At 38.7% G+C, this 23,144-nt stretch overlaps 1 protein-coding gene across 1 annotated transcript; it reads left to right on the top strand.

Moving 5' to 3' along the window:
- The first annotated feature begins 1,657 nt into the window (after nucleotides 1-1,657).
- si:ch211-214p13.9 (cell surface glycoprotein CD200 receptor 1-A) lies at nucleotides 1,658-22,325 on the top strand. The gene is made up of 6 exons (XM_057853510.1): nucleotides 1,658-1,803; nucleotides 7,068-7,370; nucleotides 12,615-12,869; nucleotides 17,398-17,497; nucleotides 21,897-21,939; nucleotides 22,040-22,325. Exons 1-6 carry the CDS (start codon nucleotides 1,734-1,736, stop codon nucleotides 22,115-22,117), a joined length of 849 nt encoding a protein of 282 aa, XP_057709493.1. The 5' UTR covers nucleotides 1,658-1,733; the 3' UTR covers nucleotides 22,118-22,325.
- The last annotated feature ends 819 nt before the right edge of the window (nucleotides 22,326-23,144 follow it).

Raw genomic sequence — 23,144 nt, 5'->3', positions numbered from 1 at the left:
CTGCTCGTTGTCAATAAAAGAGAATTCAGAGTTGACAGTGAGGGGTGTTTCTTCAACAAGAAAAAAGGCTCAGTGCTTTAATACTGAATGGCGGCGATGATGGCAGACAATTTCGTTTCTAGTTTCAGCGACGAATCCGACGTAGAAGGACGTAACGAATGTTCATCTAATGGTGACGAGGAGAGTTACGAAGCTTTAATCGGTGTTTTAGGTTACCAATTTGAGCCCAAACGAACGCCAATGCAGCGTAATGAAACGGTCATTGAGGGGAGCAATGACACTGATGAAACTTCGGCAGCAGATCGTGTGGGAAACAACGAATGATATTTTTTGCATTTCTTTTTGTGAAGCTGATACACCGTGACCGCAAAATAAAGTAATGTATAGAATAATTATCATTTATTGCGCTATCATAGTTTTTCGCTCTGCCAACAGACACAAATATGAATGGGATCAGAGGATTTGTTCTATATATTTTACGAGCGATAATTTATACATGTGTCCAGTCCTGTATCCAATGCGTGATATTTTTTTATTATAAAAGAGTACTCACTCTGGCCATTTCGAGCTTGGCTGCTCCCCTCCTTTGCTTAGCCTTAGCCTCCTTTGCCAGTCATCGTCCTCTTTCTTATATCTCGGGACATTTAGGTGGCTGGTGTATGGTGGGCACCGCATCTGCTTTGAGCAGCAATCTTGCAGCTAAACCCGATTTTACTTGTCCATAGTTCGAGAAGCTTTCAGGTGGAAAATAACAGAAAACCGTGCCGGAGGCTGGGTCTAGAAAATTAGCCCTCTTTGCACGGACGAACTTTACCCATTGTCTGCTTAGTCCAGCTTTTGTTTTTTCGCGTTCGGGAACTCATGGATACTATATTCCGATAAATAGCTATTTGTACACCACATAGCACAGCAATTTTGAACCATTTTAGTGATGTTTTGGTCAAACAAACCCGAACGCTACTCTCTCGTCGATAAAAAAACAATGGCACCTGGCTCCGCCTCGATTGTCAATCACTTGTTGTGACGTCGCCGCCCCATTCGGCTGTTTCCGGAACACTTTCGGAAGTGTTCGTCATTTTCGATCTATTTTCGATAATTGCTCATTAATGTGATTGATTTTTTTGGTAACTTTATCAATATTTGTTATCTTGGCACATAACGGTTCTATTGATGTCTCACACCCCCTTTGCCGTTACATACCCTTTAACAAAATTTTCGCGAATCCGCATGTTTGTGCAAATTTAGTTGAGTTTTTGAGCATGTTAAGACCTCCAAATGGGCCATTTTCATTTGCTATGAAGAAATAATAATAATAATCCTTTGCACAACAATAGGGCCTTCGCACCATATTGGTGCTTGGGCCCTAATTAATAACATTGAAATTATACTTGGAAAAAAATTGAAATATACTCTTAATATGCCCCTCCAAAACACTCTAAAGTTGCAATCACTACCAACCCTCCCAGTTTAAACGGATTGAACGTCTATCACAGCCTTTAGCAGCCAAACATGCATTCATATAGAAACTAAGTGGAGGAAAAAAAATGTAAAGAGCAGCAGTCAACTTCCTGTGGTGATCACATGGCTGAGATGTTTGTAGAGGAGGAAGAAGGGAGGGATTATCAGAGTTAAGCACATACCACAAATGTGCTCTTGCACCAAGGATCGCAGGAGCGCCGTTGCGCTTTGTCCACTCTCGCAAAGATGCTTTAATGTGATGCTTAGCACTCAAGATGAAGGAACCTGTCCGGGGTCTGGCTGTGATTCTTTCTTTGCTGTGCCAAGTGTGGACCTGGGACTCAGGTCTGTCATGGGGTTGAAAGTTATATTTTGGTAGATGTAGAAAAATAACATTCACTATGTACATTCTTTCATACCAAAAATGAGATAACATGAGATTAAAAAAAAAAAAAAAAAAAAGGTCAGCGAAGTACTCATTCAGAGTTTTTATGTTGGATAAAGATGTAGTGTTTAAAGTTTAGTTTATTTTCATGCTACAGAGAGCTATGCTGCAACACAAGGAATAGTAGTTTATGTTGTTTATTACAGCATTTAGTAAAATTAGTGTTTGTTAATAGTAGTGAAAAATAAATACATACCGTAATTTTCAGACTATAAACCGCTACTTTTTTCCCTCATTTTGAATCCTGAGGCTTACAGTCCTATACGGCTTATTTGTTGATTCATTTTGGTTAATAGGTAACACTTTATTTGACAGCGGCGTCATGAGACTATCATAACACCGTCATACTTATGACACTATCTTGGATATTAGTAAATGCTTATTACAGATGTTATTCATTGTCATCCGGCAAATTATATCACTAACTTCCTTGATCGCCAGCTCAGATCTTTTACATATATTTAAAAATTAGATAATTTGCTGGATGACACAAAAGATATCTTTTATAAGCATTCAGTAATGCTCATGACAGTGTCATGTCATAATTATGATTGTCCTATGACAGTCTTATGGCACCACTGTCAAATAAAGTGTTATCATATACCATAACCAGCAATTAATGAAACAACTGGAACAATAACTGAAGAAATAATTAGCACCGAACATGAATTGTGATTTTTATTTACGTCTGTAGCGCTGCAATGCATGCTAGGAGGCATGTTGGACGACAACAATGCTGACAGCAGGTGGCAGCAGAGGTTGACAGTTTCTCCCAAGGGAGCAGTGATGGCCAAATGAAACGTTTTGAAGCAATGAAGCTTTGCAGAATTGCAGCCAATTGGTTCAAAGCTTCATGGTGGTTCATTTGGTGTTATGACAGTCTTATGATGTCGCTGTCAAATAAAGTGTATCTTACTATATTTTGAAGTAAATATGCCATAATACAGTGAGGACAGCTGCGGTTTACAGTCCAGTGCGGCTTATCTATGAACAAATGCGTTTTCGTGTCAAATTTGGTGGGTGGCGGATTATAGTCAGGTGCGCCTTATAGTCTGAAAATTCCAGTAGTAATGAATAATATACCAGTTCCATTAATATGTTATATAATTTGAGATTTTTTTTCCTAATATTTTTACATAAACAGATAAGTACAGTAAAATGTACATATTGGATTGGTGTTTAATAATTTATTTTATGGTTTGTTGTGTATTTTACCGTTAATTTTGATTTAAGTTTTTTGTCAGTAAGCAAAACAGAATTGTCCAATATATTTATTTAACTTTTTCAGTGTCATTGACGATGATATTCGTCCTAGCCTCCTCCTGCTGTGGGTTTAAATGAGTTTACCAGTAATAGGGCTGCAGCTATCGATTATTTTAGTAGTCGAATAATCCATAAAATATTTAGTTCGAATAATCGAGTAATGGGATGAGGAAAATTTAATGCATTGCAGAGTAAATTTTAGGAGATGTAAAGCAAAGGCTTGCTAAGATTGCACTTTCAAAAGAGTATTAAATGCGAACACAGAATACAATTCCATGCAGAATTGAAGTTTCATTTAAAGATAAATTATAATGCCTGAACTTAGCCTAAAAAAAAAAAAATAAAATAAATAAATGATGATTTGAGGAGTACAACAAGAGAACAACTGGCTAACTTGCATTGCAAAAGTCTGCTAGCTTAAATGCTATAAAAGACTAACATTTTTTTTACAATGCCCTTAATAAATCGTTCAAACACATAAAACGCTAAACGTACCTATAAACTAAATTACGAATGCTCAAACAAAAACTTACCTTATGTTGGTCTTAACAGGGAACAGCTGCATTCGGCCATGTTAAATGAGTTATGTCATATTCACTGTTGCCACGAGAAGGCAGTATATTCACCCAAATCAATAAAACTAAATACAAACACTTTCAAAACAAACCATTACAACGCTACTCTAATTAAACGGATACTCGGAGCATCCAAATTTGGTTTGAAGCTTTTTTCTAATCGAATTACTAGAGTTAATCTATCAATCATTGCAGCAGTAATCAGTAATAGATGTCCAATCCATTTGAACTGGGACAATGGCAGCAAAGGAAAATTCATTTATTGGCTGCCACCAACCCTTCCACTTCAAATAGATTAGATGTCTATCAATGTCTATGGCAACCAAAGAATTAATTAATGGTGCTAATAATGGTCAGAGAGGTATTAAATGGTCATGAACACTCTTGGTAATGATACAGTGTCGTTATGAGTCAGAATGTTGACAGCCAGCGGAAAGATGAGCGAAGATGTGGGGGATGCAAGGTGTTTTATTGAAAAGGCTGTTTTTCTTTCTGAATGAGCAAACTGAGAGCATTTTACAAACTTATACTCTAGTCATTTTTTCCACTTGCCCTACCCTTAGCTGACATCCCATAAAAACTTGATATATATATATTTTTTAAATCTGTCTCTAATTGTGTTGATATTAGGGTTGTCAAATTTATTGTGTTAATGGGCGGTAATTAATTTTTAAAATTAATCACGTTAAAATATTTGACGCAATTAACGCATGCACAGAATGACCCGCTCACGCATTGCCTCAAACAGATTACAATGACTCCGTTAATGTACATTGAGAGTGAAGAGAATGCCACCGGCCGCTTGGGGGCAGCGCCGTTCCATACTAATGTTATTCATTCTAATAGTGGGAGAATTAGTAGTTGTGAGACGTTTATGCTGTTGCATTGTGTTATTTGTTTGTTATTTAATTATGTGTCTCTTTTTGTATTTTGGGTAAGATATGTACGGAGATACAGTGCCTTGCAAAAGTATTCGGCCCCCTTGAACCTTGCAACCTTTCGCCACATTTCAGGCTTCAAACATAAAGATATAAAATTTTAAATTTTATCAAGAATCAACAACAAGTGGGACACAATCGTGAAGTGGAACAAAATTTATTGGATAATTTAAACTTTTGTAACAAATAAAAAACTGAAAAGTGGGGCGTGCAATATTATTCGGCCCCCTTGCGTTAATACTTTGTAGCGCCACCTTTTGCTCCAATTACAGCTGCAAGTCGCTTGGGGTATGTTTCTATCAGTTTTGCACATCGAGAGACTCACATTCTTGCCCATTCTTCCTTGCAAAACAGCTCGAGCTCAGTGAGGTTGGATGGAGAGTGTTTGTGAACAGCAGTCTTCAGCTCTTTCCACAGATTCTCGATTGGATTCAGGTCTGGACTTTGACTTGGCCATTCTAACACCTGGATACGTTTATTTTTGAACCATTCCATTGTAGATTTGGCTTTATGTTTTGGATCATTGTCCTGTTGGAAAATAAATCTCCGTCCCAGTCTCAGGTCTTGTGCAGATACCAACAGGTTTTCTTCTAGAATGTTCCTGTATTTGGCTGCATCCATCTTCCCGTCAATTTTAACCATCTTCCCTGTCCCTGCTGAAGAAAAGCAGGCCCAAACCATGATGCTGCCACCACCATGTTTGACAGTGGGGATGGTGTGTTCAGGGTGATGAGCTGTTTTGCTTTCACGCCAAACATATCGTTTTGCATTGTGGCCAAAAAGTTCAATTTTGGTTTCATCTGACCAGAGCACCTTCTTCCACATGTTTGGTGTGTCTCCCAGGTGGCTTGTGGCAAACTTTAAACGAGACTTTTTATGGATATCTTTGAGAAATGGCTTTCTTCTTGCCACTCTTCCATAAAGGCCAGATTTGTGCAGTGTACGACTGATTGTTGTCCTATGGACAGACTCTCCCACCTCAGCTGTAGATCTCTGCAGTTCATCCAGAGTGATCATGGGCCTCTTGGCTGCATTTCTGATCAGTTTTCTCCTTGTTTGAGAAGAAAGTTTGGAAGGACGGCCGGGTCTTGGTAGATTTGCAGTGGACTGATGCTCCTTCCATTTCAATATGATGGCTTGCACAGTTCTCCTTGAGATGTTTAAAGCTTGGGAAATCTTTTTGTATCCAAATCCGGCTTTAAACTTCTCCACAACAGTATCTCGGACCTGCCTGGTGTGTTCCTTGGTTTTCATAATGCTTTCTGCACTTTAAACAGAACCCTGAGACTATCACAGAGCAGGTGCATTTATACGGAGACTTGATTACACACAGGTGGATTCTATTTATCATCATCGGTCATTTAGGACAACATTGGATCATTCAGAGATCCTCACTGAACTTCTGGAGTGAGTTTGCTGCACTGAAAGTAAAGGGGCCGAATAATATTGCACGCCCCACTTTTCAGTTTTTTATTTGTTAAAAAAATTTAAATTATCCAATAAATGTTGTTCCACTTCACGATTGTGTCCCACTTGTTGTTGATTCTTGACAAAAAAATTAAATTTCATATCTTTATGTTTGAAGCCTGAAATGTGGCGAAAGGTTGCAAGATTCAAGGGGGCCGAATACTTTTGCAAGGCACTGTATATGTGTTATAAAGGCGGGTGGACACAGGCGTTCATTGGACCGCACCGTTTATTGGCATAAGCTTCGGCAACTCTTTCACAACAAACATAAGTATCATTTAGTGAAAGCACAACAAAAATAATATTCCTATGTCTAAAAAAAAAATAATGTTCACAAAAAGAAAACCACTTCAGTCTGTAGTAATGAGGCCCTATTCTCACACAGTTAAACAACAATGCAAAGTGGCATTCCCAATCAAAATAGCTATGCAAAATACACATTAAACTTACTCCGACTTTGGTCACTCTATTCTTATTATTGTTATTTTTATTCTTATTATTATTATGTTAACTCTACTTTTGAGTGAAAATTTTACAAATTTTATTGAAACGAAAACATTAAGAGGGGTTTTAATATAAAATTACTATAACTTGAAACTATAACATTTATCTTTTAAGAACTACAAGTCTTTCTATCCGTGGATCCCTTCAACAGAAAGAATGTTAATAATGTTAATGCCATTTGTGGATTTATTGTTATAATAAACAAATACAGTACTTATGTACAGTATGTTGTATATATATATCCGTCTTGTGTCTTATCTTTCCATTCCAACAATAATTTACAGAAAAATATGGCATATTTTAGAGATGGTTTGAATTGCGATTAATTACGAATAATTAATTTTTAAGCTGTGATTAACTCGATTCAAAATTTTAATTGTTTGACAGCCCAAGTTGATATCTTTTTCCTCTTTACAGTGGTGGACTTATCTTTCAATGTGGGTAGCGAAGTGGAGCTCAACTGCAATCACACCGAAGATTTAGTCTACGTCATCTGGAAAATTAAGCTAGAAGGAGGCAAACAGTGTCAGGTGGGCATCAACTTAAGCAATGGCAAGAAGGACGACACATGCGGCGACAGTACATCCCTGGAAAAGGCCTCGGAGGCTCACTACTACCTGCGAATCCCTGAATTCACTGAGCGTGACGTGGGCCTGTACAAGTCCGAAATGGTTTTCAATGGAGGAATGCACACTTGTAGCATCACCTTGTCCATCACAGGTGATACTCAGGAAAATATGTTTAGAGTTTGAAAAAGTTGGGGAAAAGTCATTTTTAGCCTACCTGGAGGGAGGTCTCAAATTCTTGCTTTCTTTGTTCTTTTTCTTGGGGCAGAAATGAACTAAAAATTCATTCATTCATTCATTTTCCATGCCGCTTATTCCTCACGAGGGTCGCGGAGGTGCTGGAGCCTATCCCAGCTAACTTCGGGCAGTTGCTATTCCTATTATTCGTGGCCGTATCAGAAAAACATTTGGGAGGTATAATCCAGGCATGTAGACACATCATTCCTCAGAGCCAGAGGTGGGTAGAGTAGCCAAAAATTTTACTCAAGATTGATTGATCGATTTTTTTTCTAAAGCAATGGTATTTTTTTTCATCAACACAAAATTATCTATACTTACTGTTGTCATAATAATACTGTACAATAACCCATTATCTAACCACATTAAGCCAAAGGAAAAAAAAATAAATAAATAAAAATCACTGAATTCTGCCGAGAGAAATAAAATGACACAAACGAAGCATTATTCGTCCAAAAAGCATGAGTGGAGAAACTAGTTCCTAGTTTTTTTTTGCTTTTTTTTTAACCTGTCCTGTTCAGCTGTTTGACACGGAGAATGGAAGTCTAAGTGCCCGGATAGTCTGAACAGTTTTAATGTTTCACATTGAGAGTCTGACATACTCCCTTTGTGATCATTCAACATACCTCATTTATTATGACAAAACAGCGAACAGTAAGTGGTTATGGTGGAACAAAAGAAAAGAAACACAAGAGAAGAAACACAAACAACAACAAGAAATACATTGAACGCCTAACTACACTAACTACCAATATGTTGGTGCTATCGTCAGCTAAATGTATTTCCGGTTGACACCATGTGGGGGGCCTGTTGACCAGGGAAAGAGGGGGAAGAAGGTGGGGGAGTCTATAAGCTAAGTGATAGAAAGGAGTAGAGTGTACACAAATCATCTCTGTGATCTAGAACCCACTAATCGTGTGAATCCCCTGTTAATGTAAGCCCGTTGGCGACCGACCCTACACCGCCCCATCACCAATCCCGGCATCGGGACCCCCCGCCAGAGCGCGCCCAATAACATCCAGCCGCACGCGAGCCCCGCCGGGCACGCAGCAGCCACGCAGACGAGCGGAGACGCCACACGGGCGCCGACAGAGGGCCACGGCCCCCACCCAGCCAGCCCGGGGGGTGGCGCAGCCCAGCAAAGGAGCCCTCGTCCCCCCCTCCGAAATCGGCGCGCGCCCATCTACCAGCCCTCGGGAATGGCAAGAGGGGACACACCACCAACCCCACGCCCTTCCCCAACCCCGTCCGCCCACCCGGGCCATGAGCCACCGCTGCAGCCCTCCAGCTGACACGGCACGCCACGGGGCCCCCAGCGGCCCACCAAGCCCAGGGCAGGGCAGGGTCCCCCACCGTAGCAGGCAACATCCAGACGATACTCCCCCGTCCTAGTTTGAATATTGAATAGTTCATTCATAGTTACTATTATGAAATTTTAAAAGGATTTGATTTCCGCTTTTCTATGGTCAATCGGCGCCAAATAAAATCTTGGAGAGAGGTTTAAACACTGGAAGTCCCTTTTTTTTTGGGCTATAAAGAAAGATACGAAAATCAAATCAAATCAAATTTATTTATATAGCCCTTTACAAAACCCGAAAGGTCCCCAAAGTGCTTTACAACAAAGACAAATATGGTTCATAGTGCATAAAGGCACCAAATGACCCTGATACCAAACTGACTACTTGGCTTTGTCAAACAATAGACCACTCAAACAAGCAATCGAGCAGACAACTTCCCTACACACTCCTGTGGAGTTGCTGCCTAGGTGCCAAGGGTGGGTTTCACTCTGGATAGCTGCAATTAGCATCTTGCATATTTGCAAATTCAGGGCTCCCTTTGCTTTGTCAAACATGGAGGAACACGGAGATGGCCAGTCGCCGTTTTCTACAATATTATTTACATGTCAGCACTGAATGCATACTGTATGTGTTGTATCAGGCATGCACCGGAAAGCAAGAGAGACGGGTGGACTTCTTGGTGGGTCTTGCAAAGAAATTGGCTCACTCTCACGTGGGCGCAAAGAAGGCGCAGAAGGAAAATTTGTTTCGGCAACAACCTCAAGACCTAGCCCCGGGAAAAGGCCGAAGTGTCATATGTCTCCACCAGAGGTTGCGCTTGACTTTTTCATTGTCTGTCATTTTGACTGACAGGGTCATAAAAATCCGGTCAAAATCTATTTTTACCCGTCACTTAAATTTTTAAAATGATAATAATTACATATTCAATAGTATTTAGTTTTCATTCATTTTTAATTACTATTCTGTCCGAACAAGCTTAACAGAGAATCCACACCGTGCCATCACCCATCGAGCAGATGAATATGTAACTTTTTCTCCGCAGTGACAAAAACAGCTGACTGTGGCCCCAGTAGGTAGGCTTCATATGGAACAATGAAATTAACAGTTCACCTGCTGTGGCCTGAACGCAGTCTCACACCTTCCTCCTGGTGCGCATGGACTTGAATTGCGTGCCCGCTTGTGCATAATCAAATGTCTCAAGTGGGATTGCAGCAGAGGCTATTGTAATGAGGTTTTGGACTTTTGCCTCGGACAGACGACTTCTCATGGCCGTTTTGATGTTGTTCTGGAGGCTGAATCCGCTCTCTGCGGCCACACTGGAGACTGGGATTACAAGCGCCTCTTCAGCCAAAGTTTTGAAATCAGGGAACATTTCTCCAAGTGACCTGATCAAAAGTCGACAAGACTCTCTGAATGAGGGGTTTCCTGAACCCGCAAGCACCCGCTTCAGCGGAAGGAAATCCCGCAGCATGCGCTCCTTCTGCACCAGTGGTTCAGCTGCACCGGTCTGTGACCCAGACGCGCTCCAAAGCCTCCTGTCCATAACTCTTCAATGCGCTGTCAGCACCCGGATAGCGAGATGCATCAAGAGAGACAATAGCTAATTAATATGCTCACTCGCCACCCTGTGGTCTGGGGTGTGAATTGCAACCTGTCAAAATGACAGATGGACTTCTGTTTTTTCCGTCACCGTTTTAAAAAAACGGTCAACGACGGAAAATATTCGGTTAATGTTTTGTTTTGTTTGTTATTACACCATCGCTCGTACTGTAGGCAAACTGAAGCTTTTGGAAGATGTAAAAAGGTTGTCCGCCCGATTGCCTGCCTGAGCGGTCCACTGTCTGACAAAGCCAAGGCAGCCTTGCCCTGCAAACACTCAGGATGCTAATTGGACCAATCCAATCCTGTGGATTTGTGAGTGTGAATGGAAATGACTAATGATGACCTCAATGCTCACAAAAGATATGCTGATGAGGGTCAGATGACCCTTTTCTGGATACAAAAGGGATTTGTATCAACTGATCCACCCTTGGTAGTTCTAGACGGCAAGCTTATGTCTGAGTGGTATAATGGAGTCATGTGGTGTGAAATTGGTAGAGCTAGAAAAAAAATCTAATATGTAGAATAAAGAGTAAAAATGTAACGACTCATGTGTAGCTCAAAGTAGGGGTAAGAGTAATGTTCTTTCTTCACAAATCTACTCAAGTAAAATTAAAATGTATGGCTTAGTAAAACTACTCTTAGAAGTACATTTTTCTCAAAAAGTTCCTCAAGTAAATGTAACGGAGTACATGTAATGCGTTTCTACCCACCTCTGCTCAAAGCCCTATTTGTAATTTAATCAGAAACGTTAATTGTGGACGGATGGTTGCCTGTAGGTTCCAAATTTGCTAATAGAGGGCAGTTGAAGTTCATCTTGAACTTGTTTTTAAGAAAACGGGGGACCGATAGCTAAAAAACCTGACGTGATAGAGAAAATTGAGACCAGTTTTGGATTCCATACCCAAAAATCAGTTAATGAATCGGTTGCTATTGATGGCGCTTAATTCATTTTAAGTCGGAGGGCTGGAAACAAATGAACATGTTTGAATGTTCATGTTGTCATGTGCTACAACCTATTCAGTTCGTGATAACGTAATTTTACCATATCATGCACGAATTATGTCTTTTTTTTTTTTTTTTTCACGGCACTCATTGTCTGCCATTGACAGTGCTAGACGTCCAATCAATTTTGACAGGGAGGGGCGAATGAACACTTTAACAAATTCAATGAGTGTCCTATAAAGGTTTAAAAAACATAAACCTCATGTATGACATAATATAAAGTAATTTTCGGACTATCAGCTTCTACTTTTTCCCCTCATTTTGAATCCTGCGGCTTATAGTCCAGTGCTCCTTATTTGTTGATTTATTTGGGTTCATAGGTAACACTGTATTTGACGGCGCCGTCATTAGACTGCCATACGACCGTCATAATTATGACTTTACACTATCATGGGCATTAATGAATGCTTATGACAGATGTCATTAAGAATTATCCGGAAAATGATGCCAATAACTCCATTTATCTCCAGCTCAGATCTTTTGCAACAATTCAAAAGTGAGATAATTTTCTGGATGACAAAAAATGACATCTGTCATAAGCATTTATTACTGCTCATGGCAGTGTCATGTCATAATTATGATTGTCTGATGGCAGTTTTATGGCGTCACTGTCAAATAAAGTGTTTCCAAATAACATCGACGGTATTATATGAAACAACTGGAACAGTAACTGAAGAAATAATTAGCACAGAACAATAAACTATGATTGTTATTTACATCTGTAGCGCTGCAATGCATGCTAGGAGGCATGCTGGATGACAACAGTGTTGACAGCAGGTGGCAGCAGTGGTTGACTGTCTCCCCAAGGGAGCAGTAATGGCCAAATGAAGCTTCTTGAAGCAATGAAGCTTTGCAGCCAATTGGTTCGAAGCTTCACGGTGGTTCATTTGGTCTTAGTTTTATCAGTTAATATCTTTTGGTATAAATATCCAATAATACAGTGAGGACAGCTGCGACTTATAGTCCAGTGCGGTTTATCTATGAACAAATGCCATTTTCGTGTCAAATTTGCTCGGTGGCGGCTTATAGTCCGAAAATACTGGGAACTATTTTCTTCAGTTATTACATTTACTATATGCTTCATAATAATCATAGTTTTGTACTATATTAGCATTTTTACACATTTAAGTATGACTGTCAGCAGTAGTAGTTTTATTAGTATGAAGTTTAGAACAAAAAAAGGGGGTAAGAGTAGATTTTTTGTCCCCATCTGTCATAAACATCAATCTGAAACACAATACTCGACAATTTTCCCTTAGTTCCTCCTCGTATCTCGTCCTGGCTGGAGTGGAGCGACGACGGCACTTTAGCCATTTGCAAAGCCGAGGGAGGAAAGCCGGCCGCCAACATCACGTGGCGCCATGTCGGCAACTCGTCGTCCGCTGAAACCAGGCGTGCTTCCGGTTACGTGGAAAGTCGCCAAAAACTCCACGAGAACAATGGCGACGTCATGTGCGTTGTCAAGCATCCTTTCTGGTCAGAAGAGAAGATCTTGATACCCGTACATAAAAAAGGTGTGTCAAAGTGATTACAGTTTTTCTCAATAGCTTTGGTACATTTCTCAGATCAGACAATTCTCAAAAGTACTTGTTCAATCCTCACAACATCACATCACTAGTGAACATCAAAAAAGTAGTTTCTCATTCCTTTGAGCAAGTTGCAGATGTTTTTGTGCATCCATCCTAATGATTTTGTACAAATCTCTGCTGTTTCCTACATTATCAGTTGCATCTGCCATGATGGTTAAAATGGATTATCATGGGCAGGGGTGAAAGTGGCTGGAATTTCTTGCCAGAACTCCCCGACGTAAAGGTCGCCACTGAGCCAGAAATTTGATTTATTTATTTTTTTATTATTATTATTTTTTTTTTTGCAAACATCTTCAACTACTGAAATGCAAGAAAACTGTTTTAGCACAGTTATTTCTAGAACACATACAAAAACTGTTTTTCATTCAAAATCGTATTTTTTCAATGATTTGCAAAATAAAAGTTAACAAAAACAGCAATAACACCACCAGCCTAATTTTTATTTTCCCTCATTTCCTACCATACTAAATGCCAAATCTCAATTTTAAGTACTTAAGAACATAGGATGTATATTAAAAATGAAGTTAATGTAAACATTTAGTTTTTTTGTTTTTTTTTAATAATAAAGATATAAGTAATATACATTCAGAAAAATAAGTACAAATTACTTATATTATGCAGAGTGAAATGGAATATATTTTGAATATCACGCAAACATTGACATTTTTAAAATCATAGGGAAATGAATAAGTAGCCTAACATAAATAAAAAAATATAAGTCCAATGTTCACATTGACAGCTAAGATGTTCTGAACCTCCCCATCAGAGCAAATAAAACTAAATATGATAAATAAGCCTCCTCAACTCTTTCGTTGCTCTTAAAGATTTGATCCATTTTATGTTTCATTGCCCTTTTTCTGTCGCATCAATTCAACAACCTTTTTTTTGTTTGCTGTTTCAGAAAACAACTTTTTTTTTCTGTTCCAGAAAACATGCACATTTGAACCAATCAGAGCTAACTATCTCTGCTAATAACATGTCAGTATGCCAGCCAATTGAACGGATAAATAAGTCCAGACGTTTTGCTTTTCTGCGTGCATTCGCACATTGACGTGACTCATCATCGTCAGACTCTGAAAACTGCAGCAGCTGGGGAAACCTCCATGCCATCCTTGGAATAAAATAAATAATAAATATTGGTGGAAACAGGTTACGCTACACAAGCACTTCGTTATGCTTGTTGTCAACACTTGTGTATGTAAATCTGATGTTGGTAGATTGTTTTCTTCTTGAAGACGAAATGCATGTGTGGCAGCTTAGCATTTTTAAAATATTTTTTTTTACTTAGCGTTTTGACAATTGCCATCATATTTTCGGAATCAAAGCACCATTTACCGGAACAGCATTCCGGCCCTGAATCTTATACCGGAACTGCGTTCCTGACCGTTCAGGCCCACTTTCACCCCTGATCATGGGTCTCTACTGAATCATACAATACTGAATCACCCCCCACAACCTCTAGTCATTACTTCAGCCGTTACATGCAAAATGGATAAACATGTTGTCAGAATATGTCAACATGTGTGAGCATTTTCATTACTTAACGTAACCTATTTTAACGTGTCGAAATTTGTATGTTTGGGACAATGTGAGTTTCCACCACGCCAACATAATCAGGTAATGGTTTGCAACCCACAACATAATGGTAATGAATTTCTTTAGCCTGGAACTCCAGACTCACTGCTGTTCCAGCTATAGAGTCTGGGACCCAGCTCGGGCCCTCTCGAGCCCAAACGAAATCGTCCGTGCAATCTGATACGTTTATTTGCGTGGCGTGTTCTTAATGAGCAATGTCACTCTTGCGCGTCGGAAGTCATCTCCACAACAACACAGATGGCGAACGGGAGAGCCGAGAATATATTCCTATCCGCAGTAAATTCAGTTTTAAATGACCAAAAACACATTGAGTCGCTAAACCAACAGTCTGTCTTGTGCTAGCCATGTTGAATAAACTTCTCAGCTCTCCTCGAATGCTTACGTCCTTGCGCTATACTTTCTTGTCGCTTTACCAACGTTACGTCTGCCCGTCGCTGATTGGTCCACTCCACTTTCTGTTTGCTGTGGCTTGCTCCGCCCTGGGAATTTGATCTGCTGAACAGTCGCCAGACTATAGGTGGAACAGCGGTGAGTCTGGAGTTCCAGGCTAGAAGTTCCTACCACTATACTCCCCATTCCTCAATCCCATAGAAGAATTTATCTCCACATGGAGATGGCAAGTGTATGACTGCCAGCCTCACAATCTGACTCTCCTAGATGCCTTGAATGCAGCATAAAGTGACATCACAGTAGATGCCTGCAGAGGCTGGGTAAGGCATACAAGAAGATTCTCTCCACGCTGTATACAGTGGGGCAAATAAGTATTTAGTCAACCACTAATTGTGCAAGTTCTCCCACTTGAAAATATTAGAGAGGCCTGTAATGGTCAACATGGGTAAACCTCAACCATGAGAGACAGAATGTGGAAAAAAAAAAGGAAATTCAAATTGTTTAATTTTTAAAGAATTTATTTGCAAATCATGGTGGAAAATAAGTATTTGGTGAACACCAAAAGTTCATCTCAATACTTTTTTATGTACCCTTTGTTGGCAATAATGGAGGCCAAACGTTTTCTGTAACTCTTCACAAGCTTTTCACGCACTGTTGTTGGTATTTTGGCCCATTCCTCCATGCAGATCTCCTCTAGAGCAGGATGTTTTGGGGCTGTCGTTGGGAAACAAGGACTTTCAACTCCCTCCACAGATTTTCTATTGGGTTGAGATATGGAGACTGGCTAGGCCACTCCAGGACCTTCTTACGAGCCACTCCTTTGTTGCCCTGACTGTGTGTTTGGGATCATTGTCATGCTGAAAGACCCAGCCACGTCTCATCTTCAACGCCCTTGCTGATGGAAGGAGATTTTCACTCAAAATCCTTCGATACATGGCCCCATTCATTCTTTCCTTTACACAGATCAGTCGATCTGGTCCCTTTGCAGAAAAACAGCCCCAAAGCATGATGTTTGCACCCCCATGCTTCACAGTGGGTATGGTGCAATTCAGTATTCTTTTTCCTCCAAACACGAGAACCTGTGTTTCTACCAAAAAGTTCTATTTTGGTCTCATCTGACCATAACGCATTCTCCCACTCCTCTTCTGGATCATCCAAATGCTCTCTAGTGAACCGTAGAAGGGCCTGGACGTTTACTTTCTTCAGCAGGGGGACACGTCTGGCAGTGCAGGATTTGAGTCCCTGGTGGCGCATTGTGTTACGGATAGTAGCCTTTGTTACTGTGATCCCAGCTCTCTGTAGGCCATTCACTAGGTCCCCCCGTGTGGTTCTGGGATTTTTGCTCACCGTTCTTGTTATCATTTTGATGCCACGGGGTGAGGAGGGAGTTGAAAGTCCGTGTTGCTCAACGACAGCCCCAAAACATTACTGCTCTAGAGGAGATCTGCATGGAGGAATGGGCCAAAATACCAGCAACAGTGTGTGAAAAGCTTGTGAAGAGTTACAGAAAACGTTTGGCCTCTGTTATTCCCAACAAAGGGTACATAACAAAGTATTGAGATGAACATTTGGTATTGACCAAATACTTATTTTCCACCATGATTTGCAAATAAATTCTTTAAAAATCAAACAATGTGATTTTCTGGTTTTTTTTTCTTCACATTCTGTCTCTCATGGTTGAGGTTTACCCATGTTGACAATTACAGGCCTCTCTAATATTTTCAAGTGGGAGAACTTTCACAATTAGTTGTTGACTAAATACTTATTTGTCCCACTGTAGCAAAAGAGGACATCCGTTGTGACGTGGATGAAAATTTGTGGCCAAACAGAGAAGAACGTCAAGATGTTTAGAAAGAATGGGGGAATCTTATGTTCACATTTCTAATCATGCTTTTATGTTGTATCTTTTTCTGATACTCAGTGGCCTCTTTTGCTTTCTGTATTGCAATGACATGGTCCCTCAAGACATTGTAAACTGAATCTTGTCCAGTCTCTTGCAATCAATCTCCCACACACAAAGGTGTAACTTGCAATTTTCATCAAAACTTACATACACCATCTATTCTACAGCATCAGAGCCTTCCACCAGAGTAACTGTTCAATTGAGAGCATGACTAAGCAATTTCACTCTCTTGTCTGGATACAATGAGACAAGGACTTCTCATTCGGACAGCACTGACATGTTCATTGAAACAGAAATTTAATTTTGAGCGATAGATGAAGTATTCTGCACAGAAAACTGGCTTTTGCAGATAATCCAGGTTGTTTTGCTACTTGTGCAACATGTTTTGAGGATTGAACAAGAAGTTTTGAGAATTTCAATACTGATCTGAGAAATGTACCAAAGCAATTGAGAAAAACTGTAACACAAACTGCCATTAAATTGAACGTTCATTGCCGTCAATGGTAGTCATTATTGTCATGGAATGGACCTTTTATTTGATTTTGTTTATTTAACCCTCTTTAGGTCTTTCTTCCAGCGTTGTGTGGATACTTCTAGTCATCTCTGTTTTAGTTATGCTTGCTGCATTCCTATTGGTCATATATAAGAAGCAAACAATCCTCAGGTGAGATTAGTTTTTTTTTTTTTTCCATTTTTATTTGTTGTATTGTTTATTCCATTTACATGTGTATTATTGTATTTATCTGTAATGCAATTTTAGATACATATTTTTTTAGAATATTTATTTGATGTAATTTGAGTTAATTTCATTTGCTTTTTCTATAATTTTATTTCTGGTTTAATTTTTTCTTTATTTTTCTTATATTTGATTACTATAATATTTTATCTATTATATATTATTTTACCTTTATCATTCAATTTCTAAATCTCAGATCTATTTTTTAATCAGATTATCTTATACAGTATTTATGAACAATTTTACATTTTTAAATTTGTTTATTTTATATTCACACATTCTTTAACTTCACTTGACTTACTTATTTTATATCTATTCATAGACTTCACTATCATTTGACTGGACATGGGGCTTGGGGCCTATTTGTAGGGGGCCTATTTTCAAAAACTTTAAATTCCAATATTTTCAAGCTGCTAGTGACCTAAAACCAAAACAGGCACCTCCCTTAAGCATATATGGGTCTCCATGAGCAGCAACATCAAAAAATTCAAAGTCGTTCCCTAATAAAATCCTGACTATTATTATTATTTTGTTTTACATAAATATAACAAAAATGGCAATAAAATACTCAAATTTTACACTACATGCACAAAAATCACCAAATGCAGGGATAATCACCTATATTTTCGGGACCGACAGCAATTTTTAACCTATCATATAAGTTTTTGCCCGAAATAGCGACTCAAAATTTTTTTTTATTTAGTGCAAGTTTTCAACAGCTAATAAATCACTCAATTTTCGCATCAGAATACTTGAGGAAAGCATGCAGAATCATCTTACTTTCACTAAACAAAAGAAAAATTTGCATTTTTCTATATACAATCACAACTTATTTAGAGTGAATTCCGATGTTACTATTGCACCGGTATGTCTTGCCGGCTATCTGGCCCTTGTCGTTTTTAGATCGAAATGTTACATAAAATAAAAGAAGTCAAAGGCGAATTTTTTTTTTTGTATGGACGCAGAAATGTTTTTTGCCAAATAATGGGCAGTTGGCCGAAAATAACCTGATCATTTGAATGTAAAGTTACGCTATTGTGTATTGATAGAAAATACAACATGGCGGCGATCACAGAACAAAGAGCTTTTTAAGTTGAAAAGTCTTGTAAATAAATGTGTTACATCCCGGAATTTCTATAGATATGAACATAAAACAGTCTAGATTGTTGGTTAAAAGCCCCCCCAAATAAAGAACAAAAACAAACAAACAAACAAAAAACGGGCAGTTATCATTCATTTCACGTAAATATTTCAAGCCACAGTTACGCTAATTTTTTTCCCATTCATTCATTTATTTATTTATTATTATTATTATTTTTTACAACATTTCAAAGTGCATGCATGGTGCTATTTTAAATAATAATTACCTTGAATCCTACACCAAATCATTCTTGTGACACTGCTGCCTAAGCCTGTCGCAATATGCAATAATTTCATTTATTGCAGGATAAATACATATGAAGGCAGTAATTTTCCCGCTGCGATTTATCGCCTCGCGTGCACATGCGTGCGCGCGTGCGGCAGACGTGCTGTTAAAAGTTCAAATTCCTTGTTACCAACTACGCAAAATGCATCTTCGTTCCAGGTCCGGCAAAAAATAGCGCCGGAGCCAATCCGTTCCCATTATATCCTATTGTTCAACCTATACCGGCCGCGTCAGTGCTCCGGATTGACTGCAGACCATCTCCGGCGTGCCTGAGCCCGCCGAATGGTTTAGGCGATTTTCTATTTTTGCTGGAGACGAATTTGTCAAAATGGGCAGGTATTTACAACGAAGTCCGCCAAAACATTGTTACCGACATGGCTGCTACGAACATCCTCGCTTTGACAACGGACAGCTGAATTGACATGATGAACGTTAAGTGGCAAATTAAGAGCCCTGTGCTTGAAACTCGTCCTGTTTATGAAAGTCGATTGTCATATGCTGGTGTTGTGCAGTTATGAGCAGACCTGACTTCTGTGGCGTTTGCTAAGTTTTTTAAAGCGCGCACACACTCGATATCATGAATTAGCAAACTAGATGTGCTACGTCCCATGCCATTGGCTACGTGAGCCCAGAGTGATTATAGGACACGTAGTCCATATACTACATCGATGAATTATAAACCGCCATGACTGAATGGAAGTTAAGCAGGCCAAATCAACCCATACCAGTGACTATAGATAATGCTGCAAATAATTGTTGCTGTTGTTAATTCAGTACGTGACACAAATGGATTCGGACCACAAATAGGATGTTTTGCTCATGTAGTAAAACGTAGCTGCTAAGAGAGCTGTAGCAATCAACAGTGTGCCCCGCCTCACTTTACAAACAGTAAAGATTGTCCTCAGCACTTTTATACCAAATTTCTTCAGATCAGAAAGAAGTAAGCACATGAATATTATACACTAAAATGCATGTTTATATGATGGCAATTTAATTTTTGCTTGTTAGCAAAAAACAAAACAAAACCTGAAACAAAAAATACAATTGTTATTTTTTTTTTCAGCGCATTAAATATATTGAATCAAATCGAAAATCGTGACCCCCGTATCGAAAAGCTTACCCAACCGTGACTTAACAGTATCGTTGCAACCCCGTAGAACACCATAGCAGAAGCTATGAGGGGAAACGTTTTCATTTGCCTAAATGCTTAAGTTATGAAGTGCAATTTTATTTTTTTTCTTGAAAAGCACATTTTCTTTATTCTGTGATTTTGTGCGGTATTAATATTGTTGTCTTTTACTTAGATGGCATGGTCTATTGTTTTTAGTTGTGATTTCTCAAAAAGTATTTTTGAATTTAAGAGTAAACATTTATCGCATATAAATGGGTGTACTTGGTCTATTAATATATACTGTATTCTCACTGTGTTATTGTAAATTGGTTTGAAAACAAATTTGGGGGGGGCGCAATAATATCGCTTATCGCAATAATTCATGAGATAAATTATCGCACACTAAAATTTGTTTTCGCGACAGACCTACTGCTGCCTGCTTTTATGCAGTAAAATTTGGTCCTTTTTCCACCTAAATCTGGCGTTTGAATGCAGCGTGTGTTTGAGTTTTTCACAACGAAGGCCACATCAACACTCTGCCTAGGTTGGCCCCCTCCGGGAAGGCATGGCGCAATGTCTGTAGGAGCTGTCTAGTCAACTGATGGTGAAGTCTATAATCTATTTTAAATTTGAACCTAGATGTGCATTAATGAGATTACATTTATTTTTAATTTTAGAGTAAATTTCTGACTGAATTGTTCTTTTACTTTTTTCCCTGTACTTTCCACTTGTACTATTCATTTTCTTTTACTTTTACTTCATTTAATTACCTACGCTAGCAAGTGAAAACTATGGAAGACAGAGGTCATGTATTCGGTTCTGTATGTCTATTATTATTTTCAAACTTGCGGGATATGTTTGTAATATGAAACTGAAGAGGTGAGTAAATTTTAGGGTATTAAGGTTAAAGGTCACAAAGGTCAGAAAAGGGTCAAATGTCACATTTCACTCATATGACGATGCTGTAAACTTGGCTGCTTAAGCAGCAGTCTGCTCTCTGAGTGCTCCACTAGTTTACTTATTATTTATATTGAACTTTTTTTTTTTTTACCTACTTTACCCATATATGTATATACTAGGGCTGTCAAACAATTAGAATTTTTAATCGAGTTAATTACAGCTTAAAAATGAATTAATCGTAATTAATCGCAATTCAAACCACCAATAAAATATGCCATATTTTTCTGTAAATTATTGTTGGAAAGGAAAGATAAGAAACAAGACAGATATATACATTGAACATACGGTACATAAGTACATTATTAACATTCTGTTAACGCGATCCATGGAAAGAAAGACTTGTATTTCTTAAAAGATAAATGTTAGTACAAGTCATAGAAATTTTATATTAAAATCCCTATTAATGTTTTCGTTTTAATAAAATTTGTAAAATTTTCAATCAAAAAATAAACTAGTAGCTCGCCATTGTTGATGTCAATAATTACACAATCCTCATGGTACTGAAACCCATAAAATCAGTCACACCCAAGCGCCAGCAGAGGGCAACAAAACACAAAAAAAAACACCAGTAACAAGTGGACATTACACTGTGCTTTCATTTTAATCTGTTTGAGCGGGGCACATGCGTTAAATGTGTCAAATATTTTAACGTGATTATTAAGAAAATTAATTACCGCCCGTTAACGCGATAATTTTGACAGCCCTAGTATATACTGTATTCACAGTTGATAGATGTCAGATCCATTTGAACTAGGAGGGTTTGAACTGAAGTCTATCATGTCAATGGCAGCCAATGAGTTAAATATTGAGTTTTTTTCCTCCCTTTGCAGACGCTGTCTACTGTCTAACCGCTCGCCATCCAAATCTGAGCAAGTAGGTGTTTTTCCACGCTTTTGTTCCTCTTGAGGTGAAGTTTCTTTTCCTTCTTTCGCTTTTCACACCTCTCATCGTCTGTTATTTTTTTCCCCCAAAGTTTCAGACGGAGGCTGTAGAGGAAGTGGAGCCTTATGAATGCTACGTTCAACGTGTCAACTCCATCTATAACTTATGACGTGTACAGTAAAAAGCCGCACTTGTGTACGAAGTTCTGCTGGTGTTATGAATGTATTTTTACGTCTACTTCAGGTTGGTTGAGAACACTAAGACATTGGAAGTAGAAGGCATATATATAGTACTTAATTGTACATGTATAGAATTTATGCAGCATACACTGCTGGCCAAAATTATTGGCACCCCTGCAATTCTGTCAGTAAATGCTCAATTTCTCCCAGAAAATGATTGCAATTAAAAATGCTTTGGGATTGATATCTTGCAATTTTGCTTGCAATGAAAAAACACAAAAGAGACTGGAATTTAAAAATTTATTTTTTATTTTTTACCATTAACCATTTTACACAAAACTCCAAAATGGGCCGGACAAAAGTATTGGCACCCTTTGAAAAATCACGTGATGCTTCTCTATTTTGTGTAATTAACAGTACCTGTTACTTACAGTGCCCTCCATAATTATTGGCACCCCTGAAAAAGATGTGTTTTTTAGCTTCTAATATATTTTTTTAATTCAAATAATATGGGACCTTAATAGAAAAAAAAGAGAAAAATCCAACCTTTAATACAAGTTTAATACAAGTACATTCATTCAGTGGGGAAAAAATCCCACATAAAGAAAAAAATATTTGACATCAAATAATGTGTGTCACAATTATTAGCACCCCTGGTGTTAATACTTTGTACAACCGTCTTTTGCCAACAAAACAAGGTCTGGGGACTGAGATGGCCATGGGAGGAGCTTGATTTTGTGTCTGGTGAACCATTTCTGTGTAGATTTGACCATATGTTTAGGGTCATTGTCTTGCTGAAAGACCCAGTGATGACCCATCTTCTGCTTTCGGGCAGAGGGCAACAGATTTTGATTTAAAATGTCCTGGTATTTCAAAGCATTCATGATGCCATGATGCCATCTCATCTGACCAAAGCACACGGTCCCAGTTGAAGCCTGGGACCATGTGTTTTTTTGTGTGAGACCAAGACTGAGCTTTTTGGCAACAAACACTCTAAGTGGGTCTAGCGTGCCATGA

The sequence above is a fragment of the Corythoichthys intestinalis genome, chromosome 12, assembly GCF_030265065.1.
Source record: "Corythoichthys intestinalis isolate RoL2023-P3 chromosome 12, ASM3026506v1, whole genome shotgun sequence".
NCBI classification, from domain to species: domain Eukaryota; kingdom Metazoa; phylum Chordata; class Actinopteri; order Syngnathiformes; family Syngnathidae; genus Corythoichthys; species Corythoichthys intestinalis.
This window is presented reverse-complemented; position numbering and strand designations above follow the sequence as displayed.

Excerpts from the sequence above, each read along its gene's own strand:
- si:ch211-214p13.9 (XM_057853510.1), top strand. The coding sequence starts at position 1,734 with ATGAAGGAACCTGTCCGGGGTCTGGCTGTGATTCTTTCTTTGCTGTGC. Across the intron at positions 12,870-17,397 it reads GATACCCGTACATAAAAAAG|GTCTTTCTTCCAGCGTTGTG; the intron begins GTGTGTCAAAGT and ends AACCCTCTTTAG. Across the intron at positions 21,940-22,039 it reads CGCCATCCAAATCTGAGCAA|TTTCAGACGGAGGCTGTAGA; the intron begins GTAGGTGTTTTT and ends TTTCCCCCAAAG.